This window comes from Halyomorpha halys, unplaced genomic scaffold, assembly GCF_000696795.3.
Source record: "Halyomorpha halys isolate HHAL.00 unplaced genomic scaffold, Hhal_1.1 Scaffold422.1, whole genome shotgun sequence".
NCBI lineage: Eukaryota > Metazoa > Arthropoda > Insecta > Hemiptera > Pentatomidae > Halyomorpha > Halyomorpha halys.
The window spans coordinates 336,118-354,745 of NW_027111899.1; the positions used below are offsets into that span (position 1 = coordinate 336,118).

General features: G+C 29.9%; 1 protein-coding gene and 1 long non-coding RNA gene across 2 annotated transcripts in view; one reads left to right on the forward strand and one right to left on the reverse strand.

The window, feature by feature from the left end:
• LOC106682535 (hydrocephalus-inducing protein) overlaps nt 1-18,628 on the reverse strand; it is a gene marked incomplete at its 3' end in the record, with an annotated part of 227,440 nt that overhangs the window by 55,543 nt on the left and 153,269 nt on the right. Inside the window, 7 exon segments of the mRNA XM_067049812.1 lie at nt 810-868; nt 3,755-4,012; nt 6,229-6,399; nt 9,895-10,006; nt 13,780-14,255; nt 17,225-17,366; nt 17,891-18,024. Coding sequence (XP_066905913.1) covers nt 810-868; nt 3,755-4,012; nt 6,229-6,399; nt 9,895-10,006; nt 13,780-14,255; nt 17,225-17,366; nt 17,891-18,024 — 1,352 coding nt within the window.
• On the forward strand, nt 291-2,049 carry LOC106682536 (uncharacterized). Its single transcript, XR_002944999.2, has 4 exons — nt 291-519; nt 1,420-1,520; nt 1,690-1,771; nt 1,980-2,049. It is a non-coding gene; the product is annotated as an uncharacterized lncRNA (long non-coding RNA).

Here is an 18,628-nt window from a genome sequence, read left to right on the forward strand (position 1 = left end):
TAATTGATGACAAATAAAAACAGGACTAATATAAATTTATTTATATAAATATTTATTTTTGATTTCAGTGGGAGACCTCCAAAATCTATTAAAAAAGTGCCTGGACACAGATATAGATGAAATAAGTGATAATTTAAGGCAAATAGAATAGTTATGTTACCTTACCACTAAAATGAATAGCAGACAAAAAGATAATACAACTAATGAGGTTAATAAAAGAATTGCAAATGGTAAATTATCTCTTTTTTGAGTAATAAATTACCCAGGACCACAAAAACGTATAAAAGCAGTTCACTAACACTTCCAAACTGTAATGATGTAAGGGTCTTTAATTTAGAAATTCAACAGAATGCAGGAGATGGATTCCAAGATGACATTGACCAGAGGATGAAGAAGAGAGCTAAATAATGGGACAGCAAGATGCAAAGAAGCATTTATGAAGTGACTGAAGGAAGAAGAAGACAGATGCCCAAGCAGAACAAATTGTGGAAGGGAAGAACTTGGAATTAGTGAAGAAAGGTAAGAGAGGATATAAGTAAAACAATTATAAATTATATTCAATAGCTATGACTGACTTCCATTAGATTAAGAAAGAAAAGAATAAAAAATTTTAAAACTACAAAATCCATCAAATTAATCTGTCTTATGGTATAGCAGTTTGTTTAATCCAGTGATTAGTATCAATATCTTGTAGATATACACAACCAATTTAGTTAAAAATTTATCTCAATACACATTCTAATCAAATTCATGCCAAATCTAGAAAAGAAAACAGAAGTTTATTATTTTAACTTTATTTTATCAATTACCCTTCATCCTTAGCAATAACGGGAACTTCTAGAGTCATAGTAATAGTAGCTTTGCATTCCTAAAAAAAAGTATCATAATTTTATTCGTCAATAAAATTAAAATTATTTAAAATAATTAATTAATAATTATAATATAAAATTCCAATAAAATTGTTTAAGGTTAAAAACTTCCAATTTGAATATTTTATTCTAAATTATCATAATGTTGCACGTTTCGGGACTATTTGTCCCATATTCATGTACTTTAATAAACCTCATAATTAGTCAAAGGAATTTTAACTTCTCAAAGGAAAAAAAGTTTTTTTCAGCCATGTAGATAATGACATAATTCCACATAATTTGATTCAGAATGCTAAAAATATAGTACAAATACTTATGTCTTACAGAATTAAAAATAAGTCAAAAAGCCTGGTTAAAAAAATCTAACTATATAATCAGTAAAGCCCCCACATAGCAAATCCCAAATATTAACTCTCATTCTACACTCCCTCTCTCCACAAAATAAGGTAATAATAAAATATCAAATTGAAATAGTTTGATGATTAGTTAAAAATACTGTATTCCAAGAAAATTACTTAATAAATGATACCTAACCTGATATTTTTCTAAGGATGGAGGAGATGAGGATTGTCCCGTCCTCAAGTCTAGAAAATTAAAAAATGATAAGACCACTGCATTGCAGCATGGGGCATACTGCAAGCACTATGGAAGGTAAGGACATTAGTATTATTTTAATTCCAGAACCTTAGCTATTTAAAGGCAGATCTAAAGGAATATAAATTCTGGAGGACAATATTATTTCTGTACCCTTGAATACCAGTAAATGCATTGGTAATAAAAGAAAATTAAAACTACTCCCTTTTATGGAATTCTGTTTCAGAGATCACCCGCAAGGGGACCATGAAAAATAACTCCCTAGGATGAGTACACCAGTTATTGACACTTCATGGGAACATCTTGAGGTTTGTTGCCATAAAATGAATGATTTTTTTACAATTATTTTTCTTTATTCAATCACTTTTATAACAATTAGCTCACCAATATGTAAATCCATCTTTTTATATCCAATAAACAAATCTTAGTTTTGAGTTAATTACAATAAACCATAAGGTTCTAGTATCATAATAATTTTTTGGTTAAAGTGAGTTACATTAAAATTTCTTTATGTAGACTGGTTACATAAAAATATGGCCCTCTTCGAGTAAAAGAACAAGTTACTATAATGCACTGGAATCCATGAGGTAACATAAAGAATATCTTTCTTATTATATAATATTGATAGATAATCACATTAAACTAAGTTAAAAAATAAAACACAAAACATAATAAATAAAAATTAAATCATTTGAGATTGTTATCTGGTTTTGTTTTGTTTTTTTTGGAAAAAATCTGTCCTTTTTTGAAAAATATTAGTCCTGGAAGTTTTCATTAGTCAGAGATCAATTCATCATTTACACTGCGAATATTTGGAACATCAAAATCAAGTAGTTGAGCTGCTATAACTCTTCTAAATTGTGGCAAAGTTGATCCACTGCAAAAATCTGGATAACATTTTCCATGTTAATATTTACAACTGAATGGGAAATTCCATTTATTTCACGTTTTTTTCTGCCCAAATCTATTTCTCAGTTTAATGTGGTGTGTAAGAAAATTTTTTAACAGCAGATTTCTACACCATCTTAGATAATAGAGATACAATTTAGTACTATCAATTATTAAGTAAATAATTATATATGTGTCGATAACCAGAACTGAGGTTGACAATAGGTAAGAGATCCATCATCTAATTATTGACAACCACCTTCCTTAGTTAATGACACTCCCCCTTTCGAATATTGAAACCACTCATTACTATTAAAAATTTGAATCAGCATTGCGTTAACTTTCAAGAACTTATACCTTTCAGAAAAATTAAAGGATATTCCAAATCATTGACAGTGTTGTTAATAAATGACAATTTTTTTTGACCCAGTTATTGAAATACCCACACCTAACCAAATTTTCATTACTCCAAGCGAAACACATAAGAATGTTTATTTTAAGATATCATAAACATGGAAAATAAGAAAGTAACTTGAAAAATATCAAAATAAGCATGCAATCCACAAAAACATAAATCACCTCCATAAGCTTAAACATATGAAACAACAGGCACATGAAGACTGATGCAGGTCTCATTTCCTTTTTTTTCTCCAACACTGGCAACTTCATTTTGAAGGAAATTTGTTGATTAGTTAAAGGAGGGCTAAGATTACAACCAGCACCATGTTTGAAACAATATAGTGGTACTAAACTCTAAATATTTAAAAACAAAGGTTGACCTGCCAGTAACTGGAGCACTCAGCCTATAGGAAGGCTAAAGAAAATTATAGAAAGTAGAGGACATAAAATGTTAACAGCACTAGACGATAATACTCACCATGAAATTCAGAATAGCAACTACAACAAAGATCAAATCTGGTGGAATGTGGTACCTGGACCCACTACTTTGCCTGGAATATCCAGGAAGCACATAACATACTAGAAAATCAAAATTATTCCACCTCTTTGAAAAATAGTAAACAATCTACAAGACTAGCAAAGAAACATACATTGTTCAAAGAAAAACTTTAAGGAGAGTAAAATGATCATCATCAAAGACATTGCTAAGTCATAGTGAATGTTTTCAACTTCACTCTCTGTACAGTGTTGTATCTCTAGTTATTTTACCCTCCCTGGGAAAATCTCCCCCTTGCTCCCTCAGGAATAGGCATCCCCTTTGCATATTGTAAATATTACCCTCAAGAAAACATAATTGGAAAAAGGTCCATGAGATAGAATCCTTATTTTGAAAATTAAGGCCATCAATGTAGAATATTCATTAAAAACCTAAACTAGTCTCAATTAAGGAGTATCAGGTATGATATATATGTACTATTTATGGTTAATCATTGTTAATTTCTTACTTCTAGATGTTGAGGTGAATAAGTGATGGTAAAAGAAGAATATCCATAAGGATTAATATAAACAACACAGCTATCCTTTTCATTAACTGAAAATGGAGAAATAGAAGTACTATGACGGTTGGATAATGCAACTAATACAGCTGCCTCAAGCTGGTTTTCTGAGTGCAGGAATGCTGTAACAGTATGACTTGTTCCAACGATAGTGTTAAAGAAAAGAAGGGAATTTTCTTGAATGCAGAAAACTCCATATGGTGCACCCTAAAAAAAAAAAAAAATTGTATCTTTCCTAATATTAATCTAACAAAAATGTTGGTAGTTTTTAAGTTTGGCAAAACACTACTTTATTATCTTTGAAATGAGCATATAGAATATATATGAATGAATAGCTAGGAGATGTATAGTTTCATGTAATCTGCAAAACTAAGCATGTATATAATGTTAATACACTGTATTTTTGCTAATACTGGTCCGATATATCTATATATATTATTATTTGAAAATATAATATATATATATTAGAGAATCTAATTGTCTTTCAAGTGATTGCATAGAATTTTTAATTCATTGAATACTTTTTGAGTTATAGGCAAATCAAATTACTTTCCTTCATAAATGTTTTATAATTTTCTTCAGAGACATGACACTATATCCAAAAAGTTAAAGGGCTTTAGGGGAAAGAATTTAGGCAAGTTTAAAATTGTTAGCTGTTTTTGTACGGCTGTCTATTAAGTAAGTCTATAAGTTCCATGCTAAATGTAAAATGGTTTTTAACTTAGAGGGCTCTGAAAGATCTGTAGAAAACAGGGTACCAAAAATCTTACCTGAATACAGTACCTACTGAGAAAGGTATTCCACATTACCTCTGGTGGAAGTAATTAATGGTCTGGACCTTCATTGACAAAGACCATGAAAGAGGTTCTCTATCTCAAACAAAAAAGGGTTGGCTTCAGTTTTATCTCCAGCTAATATAATTATCTTTTCCTTCAAACAACAAAGTTAGCTCAAAATTCTGCTTGCTCTTTGAATATAGCTCCACAGTTTGACAGTTAACACAGCGACATGAAACTGTTCTTTTTTCAGCACCTCCACCAACACTCAAAGGAAGCTTTTATTTCCAAGCAGTAATTCTCTTATATTGAAAATAAATTTTTAATAGAGCACATAAGTAACTACAAGTAGCGTACTATGGTCGCAGGTTTGGTTACAATCGGATTCCAAACATTAGGACATCTAAATATACAATAACAAAACATTGATATTAATATAATTGAGAATCTTTATTTAGCTATGTAATATAGTTTATTTAATGAACAATTATACACCAACTATAACTTCTTCAAGAGATACAGAATTCACAACATGACCCTTGTCAATGGAGATAAGATAAAATTAAAAAATAGGCTATATTAAGGGAGCACTGTAATTTAGTAAAAATCTAAAACAGTGTGAAACCTCCGCCAATTACTAAATAACTATTTTTCAATGTAATGCAGGCTAGAAAAAGTAGGTTTAAATAATCTGATAAAATAATATTTTATTTAATAATAATAATAACATTTTATCGTAAATTAATAATATTTTATCAAAATATATGTGCGAGTGCAAGCAGTGGTACTTAATTTTTAGCAGCATATAGATAATCTATTTAATTAATTACATTTAGCACTAGATTATGTGATATATACCAAAAATGGTTGACTCTCATGGTTTGACAGCATATGTAATAAAATATGCTGATGATCTGGTACTATGTGTTAAGACCAAACGGATCCCTAAAATCTTAGTAAACACTGAACTGATGGGTAAAAGCCTGAGGTGTTGACATAAGCGTCAATGGAAGGATTATGTCAAAACTGATCTGTAGATTTGAGATTGGACTGGCATCACTGGACAGATAAATGTTGACAGCAATTCACTGTATCAATCCAACGGGTTCGCTGAGCTTTTATTATTAGTAGCAGTAGTAGTATTTACTTAATTATAAATAATAGATTGCTTGTGTGTTTGCCTTTTATAAACATCTAGTTTAAAAAAAACAGTTTTTTTCTATCTTTATAATACTTTTCTCGATTGATCTTAAAAGTACAGAGATGTCACTGTCTAAATGAAACTTTAATAATTAAAAAATCTGGTATTTCATACAAAATAAAAGAAATATTACTATCGGAATTTGTAAAATACAAGTAAGTGCACACTAACTGAGTTAGATTTTCTAAAAGCTTATACAATGGATGTTTAATAATCAAAATTTTGATATGTTTTAATTAAGTGTTATGTAACTGCTTAATACATCTTTACGATATTTCATAGATTATAATAACTGAAAGGATTTGCAAAATTGCTTTTTGAGCTCATAAGAAAACTGTTTACCTGATATTAAAAAAAAAAAAAAAAAACTACCTTCAACACCCTGAATGAAACTTTTCTATTCTCCATAACTTAATGGCAACTAGTATAAAAAAAAAAATACTTACCTCACCATCATCAGATACATGTTCATTGCATTTGTCCACCACCACAATTTCCCGAAATATTAAATTGTAATCTTCAAAATTAACTTTAGGAACGCAGCTTTCTACTGATAAGTAAATCGGGAAACCTCTTCTAACCTCTGGATGAGAATCAGTAACAAATAAATTCACTGTCTGAAACCAAAAACATTTAAAGTGTTTCTTTATTCAAAAATATATAATCTTATAATTTTTTTTTTTTTTTCAAAATCAAATATAGTGGAAAAATAAATGCATTTATAAAACCAGGGTACAAAGAAGTCTTTAACTGTTTTAAAAAGTTTTTTACAGGAATTTTCTCCGTTCAAATTTTAATTAAATGTTCCACACGAACAGCCATAGGTAAATTATGTTTACTAAATTAAAAATAAGCATTTAATTGATAAAAAAAATTTATGAGTGAAATATACACTATAGCTCTCATCTAAGAAATATGAGCGATGAGGACCAAGTGAAGTAGTTTTTAATATCCATATTTTCTTATAACTGAGTACAACTGAACCTAACACTCTCTGTTGTTGGAATAGTCAATAAATAATACATGACGGAAATTTAATGATTATAAAATCTATGTATTCAACATTCCAAATACACATCTACTAAAGAATTCATTTTAAAAACAGGTAATTTTTAATAACACATTTTCTTCTCTTGTACTAGGTGAGAAATATGTTCTAGACCAAAAATCTTTTCAAAATTTCTTCTAGAAGACTGTTGATCAAATAATAAATAATTGAAAGGTGAATGCAGTATTCCTGTTCCCCAACTGGTATTAGAATTGGTTCTTCTTACTCAACTTCATCCCCATTGCCATCATTAGGGTAATTGTTTTTGTACACTGACAGGACATTCTGAACAATATAACTATCTTATGTGATTTTCCTTGTTGGGAGATCAGGGTCTACTGAAATGTAATCTTTCATGCTTTCTTCTTCTCTATCTTTACTGTTTTTCTAAGCCAGCCTCAAAACAAAACAAGTTAATCCAGGTAATTTTTGTTTCTTCTAACTGAGGTCTTTGGCTTATAGCCAGGTATATTTTAATATAGTGCTGCCACTCATGTCTGAGGTTTTTGTATAAAAGTTATTAATAAATTATGAAGAAGATGGTCAGGGGTGCGGTCACAAGAAAACAAAAAATAGTTTTTCCTAAATTAGATATTTCTAATAGTTATCATTATTATCATATTTGAATATTTCCTTCTTGTATTTCATGTAATTTAAGTTAAAACCATTTCGAAAGATCTCAACTGAAACAGGTGGGTAGTCCTGATTAGTTCTTTACTCATTTATAATTATTATTAATTTTATTTCTATTTATTCTTTTTTGACCTTCATTTAATCTTAACTTATTTCTTTATTTTCCGTCTTTTATTATGTTAAATTGTGCTTTATATTTTTGGGTGTTATTGCGCTCCTTTTCACTTTTAACCTTATAGTTTGTGTAATTTTTTTAATCATTCTCTATTTTATATCAATACTATTTTCTTTTCTTTTCTTTCATTTTTATATATTTTATAATTTTCTTTCCACTTACATTTACATAATTATAACCCTAATTTACATTTTTATATATTATATTCCTACTATGTCAAAATATTTTTAGTCGTTTTAGTATTATTTTAGCATTGATGAAGTTCTACAAAGTGGGCGAAACGACAGCAAATAAATAGTAGTTGGTCAATTATACATATTTATGAGTGAGTTAAAATGTGTATCAAGAAGCACTGGGATAATTCAATCACTGATTTATAGAAACAGCATCTATACTAAAGGATTAAAAAAATCAGCCAAATTTTTTTTAAATCAGTTGAGTAAATGTTGACAATCAAGAAAAATAAAAATTTTCAAAAATATTTACTAATATATAAATAAAATGCTTTGAGTTAACTTCAAAATCAAATAAAAGAACTTCAATAATTGGAACTTTTAATATAAAAGAAATGATGAAAAAGTTCAATTGAAAACTAAATTTCAAGAAAATGTCAATGATACTGTCAAAGCGGGTTACTTTGCTCCTTAAGGGATAACATTGGTATATTGATGTTAAACATTTTTGTGTTGCTCAGAGTGACACAACAGTGGTAGTGAAAGGTGCAAAAGAAAGAAAGAAAAAGGACTATTAATTCTAAATAGTGGAAGCAAAATTCTGTTGAAAAATGTTCCTTTTTTTTTTTTTTTTTCTATTTCTCCTGTTTTTCTCTGTTAAATAACATGTCTCACACTTTTATTGTTAGATTGCTTCTTTTCGAAGTATAGAGGTAAGTGAAATCATGAAGTTGTTGACATGCTATCAGTGATTAAGAAGTATAAGTTCTAATTATTAATCGTTTTCTTATTCATAATTTCCAAAAATGTGACTGTAGATTACTTTGCACCAGTAATTAGGAATACTTTGCTGCAGTAAACCTATCCTCATCTGAGGTCCTAAGTCTCCTGATGTTTTTTAACTCAATAATATTTCAATACAATAGTAATTTCAAATAATATATAAATAATTTAGTCTTATTTTGGTCTTGAATTACTTTGAATATGAATATCTGTTCTTGTTTCAAAAACCACCCAAATTCTATTACTTGCACTAACATTAGGTGGTTTTTAGAAATAAACACCTTATATAGTTTTCTTTTTTATTTAAGAGGAAATTAAAAAGATATTAGTTTTGAAAAAAGAAACATCAGTCTTTTTTCTAGAATTTTCAAACAAAAAAAAAAAATATATAGTACTCTCTTAGTTAAAATAAAAGGGATTCTTTTCTACAACAAAGAAAGCATTAATTTTTAGATGTTTAAAATAAATTTTAGAAAGTGGTCTAAAATCTCCATCTCTACACGTAATAAGGAAACTTTTCTCCACCTTTTTTATTAAATTAATTAAATATATAAATGATTTAAAAAGTGCAAAATTGTGGCTTTTTCTTTAATTTATACTCTAAGAACCTGACATATAAATTTTAGACTTTTCAGACCCATCTAAAAGGTTAAAAACTTATATCAAAATAAGTCCAAAATTTGGTGCAAAGTAACCCAGTAGTATGCAAACTGGGTATACTACTATAAATAGCCTTAATTGGGTAAAAATCTGATGGTCGAGTGTAATTCTGACTAAAATCACCTCCTTACACAACTTTTGGTCTAGTAACAGTACTTCCTTACAAAGTACTGCACCCCTGAACCTTCATGGGTTGTAGTTGTAGAGATTTAAGAGTAAACTGAATGAGTTAGGTATCATTATAGAGAAACATAGCTATAATTTTACTCAATTAAGGATACCCACTTTCTGAGGCTGGGTGGACCATGGAGGGCTCCCAAATCCATAGGACAGCTTCAATGGCTACAGGTCACAGATAAGAAGTATCTGCCCCAGCTGGATTCGAATCCAGGTCCTTGGAGTTAGTAGTCCATTGCCTTACGAATGAGCTACCCACTCTCGTACTCAACAACTTTTTAAATATTGGACAAAATTACAACTTAACATCAACATTTAAATCAAATAAACATTAAAAAAAAAATCCTTCCTTTTAAGGTTGGAAAGTCATTAGCTTTACTCTAATAAGAATACAATGTTATGAATTGATTAAATATTTTAAAATACTATAATTAAGAAAATATTTATTAACATTTTTACTAACTTCTAGATAATTACTTCTATACAAAGGGTTGCAATGAACTCTAATTATCGATTCTTGACCAGCTGCTAATTTTCCTGTGGCAGGAACTAAGCGGAACGGTGGAACATAGCATCTAAAAATTGAAAAAAATCAAAATAAATACATTTTTTCATCTTTCTATTATAAAAAACATTATATCACCCAAAATAAATTTAATTATAATTTTTAAACCATAACTCTTGAGCAACAACAGTATTTCTATTTTATCATACACAACTTATTGATTCTAATAAAAACATATTTCACACAGTGAACAAAATTATTTTATAAACCTATCCTGCAGAAAATTGTATGCTTATAATAAATATGGGTTCACAAAAAAATGAGCTGCCAGCAAGAGAAAAATGATACTGGAAAACACATTAGGAATGATCTTTTAAAATAAGATATTAGTGGTAGTTAGAAACCCATTTTTAGCCTAAAAAAAAAAAAAATACTTTCAATCCTCTTTGGCATCTAAAAAGTAGGAAATGGTTTTAATTACTCAACAAAATGATAAAGAATAAAATATATTGATTTGTGGTTCTAAGACATTAAAACACTTATAAAAAAAAGTAAAATCTTTTTTAGATGGGACCAGACCAATCCTAAAGGTTTGTTTCAGAAATGCAGTAATAGTATTAAGAAATAAACAATTTAGGAATATCAAATTCTGTCTATTTTAATTAATTAACAATGCTTATTCAATTTATTAAAACTTTTTGTTTACTCCCTAGCTGGCCATTTTCAGCTTACAGGGTGATTATTCTATAGGTTATCAACCTATCCTTAAGTCAGTGGGAAAGTATAGATTCATTCCATGGATCCATCACAACATGAATTTCAACTCCCGTAGGCTGGATTTGAATCGGAGCACTTCTGACTCCGACAACTGACAGCTAAACTAAGAACAGGTTACAAAGAACTAAAGTAATAGTATTAATTTAAATTAATTTTTATTGGCTATAGATTACATTGCATACTGACAAGCAGACAGATTATAATACTAAAGAAATCACCACCCTCTTATAAATATATATACGATACACCAGTTAGATGATCAAATATCTGTTAGGATCCCAAATTACCTAGAATTAATTTATGATTTTAGCTCATATTTTAAAGGTTAAGGTATCATTATAATACCATTTAACTTTCAGGGGGAAAAAATTCTGAATGCCAGTATGGAAGGTCAATAAAAATTAAATTAAAGCTCAATATTACAGGTTCATTACGGGATGAGTTTGCATTAATTTAATGAATTGTAGTTAATAACTCTTCCTTATTAAATTTCTTTATTTTAATATATCAAACGTAACACCGTTTCGGGGCCATCAGGCCATACTCATAAGAGGCCCCAAGGACAGGGGCTATCACCCTAGACATCCTAGGAGAGACAGACCACTTGAGGAGGTAACATACCTTGGTGTGTGAATAAGAATATGATTTGATGCCACTCCTCAATTGGAATAATAGAGGGATAGGGTGACCCTGTCACTCAATGGATTAAGCAGGATGGGGGGTGCCATTTTGGGAACTCAAGTAACCCACCATGATGATTATCTATAAAAATATGGTCTAGGATATTATGATGTATGCATTCCCTGCGTGTAGCTGGAACCTCATATGAAATCAGAATAGGAGACTGGCTACCATAGAGATTGGCTATGCAGAGGACCAAGAAGACCTAAGAAATGGTGTCACATGAGGTGGTATAGATGCTAGTCAGAACGAAGGCGCTCAATGAGGATTTCACTAAATATGACACTCTGTTAACGCTACCAGAGGAACTCTGCAAAGGATCAGTAAGACCCCGAACTAATGGGAAAAAAATGCTGATAGAGAAGTAAAATGAATAGTGGATAGTGAGCCAGAAGGACGCTACTCTGGGGGAAAGCTCTTTTCCACCGCCCATACAAGATTAAAGGGTAAGTGGGCCCTCCCAGATTACATCAAGGGTCTCACAGATCATAACAGGACCTAGAGGGTTTCAGGGAAAGCTGCTAAGTTTTGGAAAGAACATCCACCACTGGTACCCAAACTGCAAAGTTCCTGTAACAACAGAATATGAGGTAGTGGATTGCACCGCCATGATAGGACATCGAGCCAAATAGTTAAGAACGACTAGGATCTTTGCCCTCGCCCGAGTTGGACTTTCCCCATTTGATGGAAGAGGAAAACAATCCCTTCTTCAGGAAGTCCATCTAGATGGTAAGAAGTAGTGGGCCCAGCACAATTCATATTGATGTTTACTAATTTTTATGTACCTGTAAAAATTAAAACAGATCCCTCCTCTCATTTCATGAATAATAAGAACTTAAATAAATTGTTGATTATTGGTAGCAGAGGCATATGTAAACTGCTGCCATACCCTATGTTCCAGAAATGGTTAAGTAAGGAACCAAAAAAAAAAAAAAAAAATAGAGGTAGCACAGATCAAAATTTTGTGAAGCGATAATAAATAATGGAAAAATGCTATGAATAGGATACTGACATACACTTAATATTTTCGGACTAAAAGTGGCCATTCGATAGCAAAAAAGAGGTTAGCCTTGATAAAAGTTTAAGCGACCAATGGAGTATTAACATTGTACAAACTCAAGATGGAACTAATCAATTGTTTTTTCCAGGTTTTTGAATGCTAGGAGCTTGCCAGTGTTAACAGACTATTTGATCTGCAATCAGAAGAAATGCATTATTTATTTGTGATTTTCTGCCGAGTAAAGTTCAGAACACAGTGAATAAAAGTGGTTTTAATGCTCTGAATTCATTAGTTATTTAAAATTTTGACAACTTACAGAGGAAGGTAATAACTTGACATGTTTTTCATTTCTTTTGTTACACTTCATAAATTTTAGTTTAGAAATTCTCATTTTCTGAGGTTAAATATTTCTTTTGAACAAATTGCATGGACTAATTAACAAATAGAAATAAAACCAGATTTTCAGTAAGGCTGACTTGGTAGGGCTAGAATTTCGACACTAGAATGTTGTTTGGTACTTTGGACAGAGTTCCACACATAAGGGAGTCTGAATCCTAAATTTAGCTTCGAAATTTACAGATTATGAATGTTTAAAATTTAAAATCTATCTCATAAACTTCTGTGGATGAATGATAAAGCATATCTTTTTTCTGTCAATGTATCTTTTGACTTTCAGAAGTTTTTCTGTAAAATTATTTATTTTTTTTGTTCTCTATCTATAATCTTCAACTCCAGAGGGTTCTGTAGGGCTCAACAATCTATTGCAGTTGCAGCAGAGGACACATCGGCAAGGGAATTTCATAGCATCAATTCAGAAGAGGCCAGGGTTGCTGGACTCCCCTGTTTCTTACTTAAAATAAAGGTTTTTTTTCCTTCATTTGTGTGTTTAATTTATGAATCCACATTACAAATCCAAAAAATGGGGTTTCATATAAATTAATTAATTTAATATACATAACTTTGAAAAAGGTTTCATGAAAGATATAAATGGATATAAAGTTGGTAAATCCTTCAGGGTACAAGCTGACATTCTTCAAGGAAGCGCCTTGTAAGTAATTCTGTTTAATTCAAACAATAACTAGTGAAGTAGTGAGAGGCAAGACCTTCAATAAAAACCAAGCGGAAGTAGAGACTTAAAAGTTCTGTCAAGAACTATTATGCATTCTAGCCATTTATGGATCTGAGTGCATATTAGGTTCTATTCAGGCGCTCCACCCTTACTGAACCATCCCTAGTTAGCACTCACTTTTCAAAAGTAGACTCAGCTCTTGGTCAATTAATAACTCAATTCCTAATTACATTATTTATTTATTCTTCTTTACTGTAAAGAATCATCTTGAATGAAAATTACATATAAGCTTAGGTTGGAAAAAATAATTACTTACTTAAGTTTTCTAGTCTGCCATAACATCTGTTGTGATTCTTCATTTAATTGATTAACATCTGATTTCCTGCAATTAACCTTCTTTCTTGTTGTTGCAATAGTTTTAAGGACATCAAAGTTGAACAAACTCCACAAGTTTTTTATAGTTTTTATATGAGCCAAATCATAATAGTTAAGATTATCTTTTGAATTTCTTACTTTTGATTTGGTCAAATGAAATTTTAATTTCCACTGTCTCCTGCCCATATTCTTAAATAAACATTTTAAGTAATTTCTAGGTTTGTCAGCATTTCTTAATTCAGCGTTCTTCATTTTTAGAAACTTATTCATAAATAGTAAGTTACTAAAATTTTTCTTAAATATATCATCATATTCAAGATTTCTGGATTGATTTATAGTCGCCCTAAGTTTTTTTTTCAATTTGTTACCAGTATTTCTTCCTATTTTTGGATTCAAACCAGTAAGGAATCTTTTTTCCTGGAAAAATAATAATTTCAAAACAGTATCTATTAGTAATTAGTAAAATATGACTATTATATGACTTTTAATATATTATAATTAATAAAATTAGTCATTTTTACTAATATTTAACATAATATTTATTTGATAAATTGTATGTAAAATAAATATTTTGTAATTTTGTGTCATAAATTTAAATATTTGAATAATTGCTAATTAAGGTAACATTTTTTTTTCTCAAGACAATGGAACAATGCAGTTTATATAAAACAAACAACAATAACTATGCATATGTTTTGATGATACAAACCTACAATATGAACTTTTAAAAATTAATATTTAATATTTATGAAGTGGATTAAGTTTTTTAAGACTCAAAAAACTAATTAACAATTTTTAAGTAAAAGGCAAAAGAGCAAAGTGATAATTAAGAAGAAAAAAATACTTTCATTTGTTTTACATTTTTGGTCAATGCCATGCAATAATAAAAAAGTGGGTCTAGTTAGCTGGTTTTCAGAATTCACATGAATAAGAGGTATATTTTAGTCAGTTGTTTCTGAGAATTCACATGGATAAGACATGTATTAGTCTTACCTGAGATGACATTACAGACCTTGGATCACTAAATCCCCTTTTATTTTTGGGTTTCTTCTTCTTCTTCTTAATACAAGAAAATTTCTTACTTTTTTCTTCTAATATTTCTTCATCTTTGACACAAATTTCTGGGTCACCATTTAAAGCTTTTAATTTGTTTAACCTTTCTCCAATGTTAGGTTTCTCTTTTTCCTTCTCCTTGAAGTCTTGATGATTTCCTTGCACAATTTCTCTTTTTTCCTTTTCTTTAGAATCATCTGTGCATCTTAATGATCCTTCAAGTCTTTTAGGAAATCTCTTAATCTTTATATTTTCTTCCAATTCAAATCTCAAATTGTTTCGGTTTCCTGCATCAGCTTGTTCTTCCAGTTCTCTTTCATTTTTAGTTAAATTTTCAACAGAAGATGAAACAGATGATTTTTCATCAACACCAACTATGCAGTCTTTAACAAACACAGATATCTCAGAGTCCTTTATTTCTTTATTGGTTTCTGGTACATTAGTAGTATAAAGCTTTCGCATGTAAATCAACTTTCAAGTTCACTACGTAAAATCCCTCAGAGAATCTTTTCCCAACAATCACGGTATCTTTCTTTACAATTTTTACTTTGTTTTTAGCAAAATTTCTGCTGAGATCTGAGATGTACATCACAACTTTCTGTTGACATTTGTTACTTTTTACTCAACTAACCATTTTGGCTGTCGTGGATGCACAATTTTTAGCATGGTCTACCTCAGCATCAATAGGTTGTGCCTGCAACAATACACTTATATAGCTGGTCATATGCCTTGTAGAACTTGAATCTAACACCCATTCAATTGATTGTTTACTACATCTTTTATTAAGGAAAGAAACTGCTGATCTTTTGTTTTTACAGAAGATACAGTCCTTCTCTACGTGGTTTGTTTTTTTACACATACCAAATGGTTTTTTCTTGGTTGGGCAGTCTTTACTCACATGTCCTTCTTTAGAGCTAGAAAAACATTTCTTCTTGTTAGAAGTAGTCCTTCTATTTGTTTATTACATGAGTTTTAAACGCAACTGGAATATCTGTTTCCTCAGTAGCATTTTTAGAACGTCTTTCCTCAGCCAGCAATCTTGTAGTTAAATTGGAAAGAGTTTTCATATCAGAGCCTGTGCTTTCCCAAGCACTTATAAAATATTTATACTGCTCTGCAAGTTTTATTACTTTTAAAATGATCATATCATCTGGTATATCATTGCCTAATGATTTTAACCTGAATGCCAAATTTTCAATTGAGCTTATGTGGCTTGCCAAGTCTATCCCAGTCTTAAATTTAAAATCAAAGAATTCTAGCAAAAGTTCAAACTTCAATGTCACATATTTTAGAAAACATCTGACTTGCAGTAGCACAAGTCAAAATATGAGTTAATGCTCTCTGATTCACTGTTGTTACTATTAACTTTTGGGCTTTAGCATCATTTAGTATATAGACATTATATTCTTTACTTTGTTGGTTTCTGGGAGGTTCAAAATCTTTAGAAATAATCTCAAACAACCCATAGGCTTTTAAGAAGATGGTTACCATGAATTTCCACCTTTGGAAGTTCTCAGGTCCTGTCAGCGGCTCGATCTGATTGATTTCATTGAAGCTGTTGAGATCCATTTTATATTACTGCTTGTACCTAAATGTTTTTCCTTTACAAAGTATTTGAACACAAACAAACACTACCGCACTATTTTTACTGTCTCACTACAAATTTTAATTTCGCGAACTGTCTGGGGCCATAACCTGTTGAACACGGAAGTGGTGGACACAAATAAAATGAAATGTTTTTACAGTTCTTACTTTTTTATTAATTACAGTTAGATAACATAAAATGTTCTTACTGTAGTGAGAACAAAGAACAAAACAAAGGCTTAGTGGCAACCTATCAACTGACTATTACAAATGGCACAATTGATATATTCACAGTTTGCCACAGAGCAACATGTACACAATAAAAAATGAATAATTACATCTCACTTTAACAAGGTAGTATTATTTCAAAGAAATTTGATATTTCTCTCTAGAAAACCTTGGAAAGTTGTAAACCTTCTTGAATTTAACTTAAAAGTAAATTGAATATGTAAATATATGAAAAGTTCTGCTATGATTCAGTATTGGTTCTCAAAACCTCTATAAAAATCCTTTTTAACTTTATAGTGAGGTAGCCTACTAGAAAGTGAGAAAATTATACGATAATCAATTTTGTAGTTGTTTTTACATTTGCCCTTTTTATCTTTTACTTTCCAAAATCTCCATCCTCCTCTCCACCAACAGAATAGGACATAAAAAACATTTCTTACTAACATTTTCCAGTTAAAACACTTATGTATTTTAAGCATTTACTTATAAAAGTATCATCATGATTATTTTAAAATAATTACCTCGGATAAAGATTGTTTTTCAGGAATAAATCTAAACTTGAAATCAATTTTTCCGCAGTTTATTAGTGAAATCTCTAAACATTTCAATTCACCCACCATTAAATTTCCAAAGTTCAAATTATGTGTAGGAGATATTGTAAACCTATGATTGAAAACAAGAAAAAACACATAAACAATTATTATTTGATTAGATAGTAACATAAGTTTGTAACACCTATTAAAGAGCGTTAGCTGTGATGCATTGAAATTAACTGGGATTGTAAGTATTTTGGTAATAAATTATAAATCACTTTCATTTCCAAAAATCTGTAATTTGACACTGGAAATTACACAAACTTATTTCCACTTCGATGACTGTTTTGGATAAATAAATACTCATTTATCATTATGAAAACATAATGAATAGATAAGACTTTATTGTCACAGTTTATTATATCCTTGTATATTAAAAAATAAAATATTATCTTTTGTGCTTTAGACCACTTAATACTAGGGGGTATCAAACTGGGTAGCATGATAAAAGAAAAGTTGAAGGTCTTCACAGCATATAGAAACATCTCCTTAAATGTATTCATCAAATTGTGATTAATTATTAGTTTTCTAAAATGATAAGCGTAGTAAACACTGTTAATTTAGAGAACTCTTACAACCAATAAAAAGACTTACCTTGAGAAATAGGATTGCAGTGATACATATAAAGGTATTTTAGCTACAGTTTCGAAACTACTATAATCAAGAATTTCCAGGATAATTAGAGGTTCTTCTTCAAGTTTTAATTCTTCTAAGCAAATAATACTTAGCTAAAAAAGGATATAAATAAATTTTTAAAAAAGCTGAACACAAAAAGAAATATTTACAGTAAATAGTTAACATGTTCCTCACTCATCATGTCACCTATATCTGGATGATGGGATTCCACGGAAGCATAAAGTAACCTGATATGGGTGATGTGGCCATAAATTTATTAAATAGATATGTAATATGATATTAATTATGTCTGTGTTATTTTTTTTAATAACAGAAATTTAGTATTTATTAATAATTTTGACGTTTTCAGAAACTATTATTGTTAAAGCCACCTCAAATCGACTATGTCTTTTTGTTGGAAGGTTTTAAAATGAACAAATAACTAGCTGGTTCGGATAAAACATTTATTTGGTTCAATTTAAACATTTGAAAACTAAAATAAACAAAAGATGACTAATAAAAAATACAAGTAAAAATAAAAAAGGCCTCTCAGATAAAAAATAAAATAGTTAGATAAATTATAAAACGGAAAAAAAACTAATACACAAAAAACAAAACAAATGTAGCTCAATACACCGCAGCAATGGTCCAAAGTTGGTGTAGTAGCTCATCGACAGTTCAAACATCCAAAAAAGCCAAGATGGCCACACTAACACC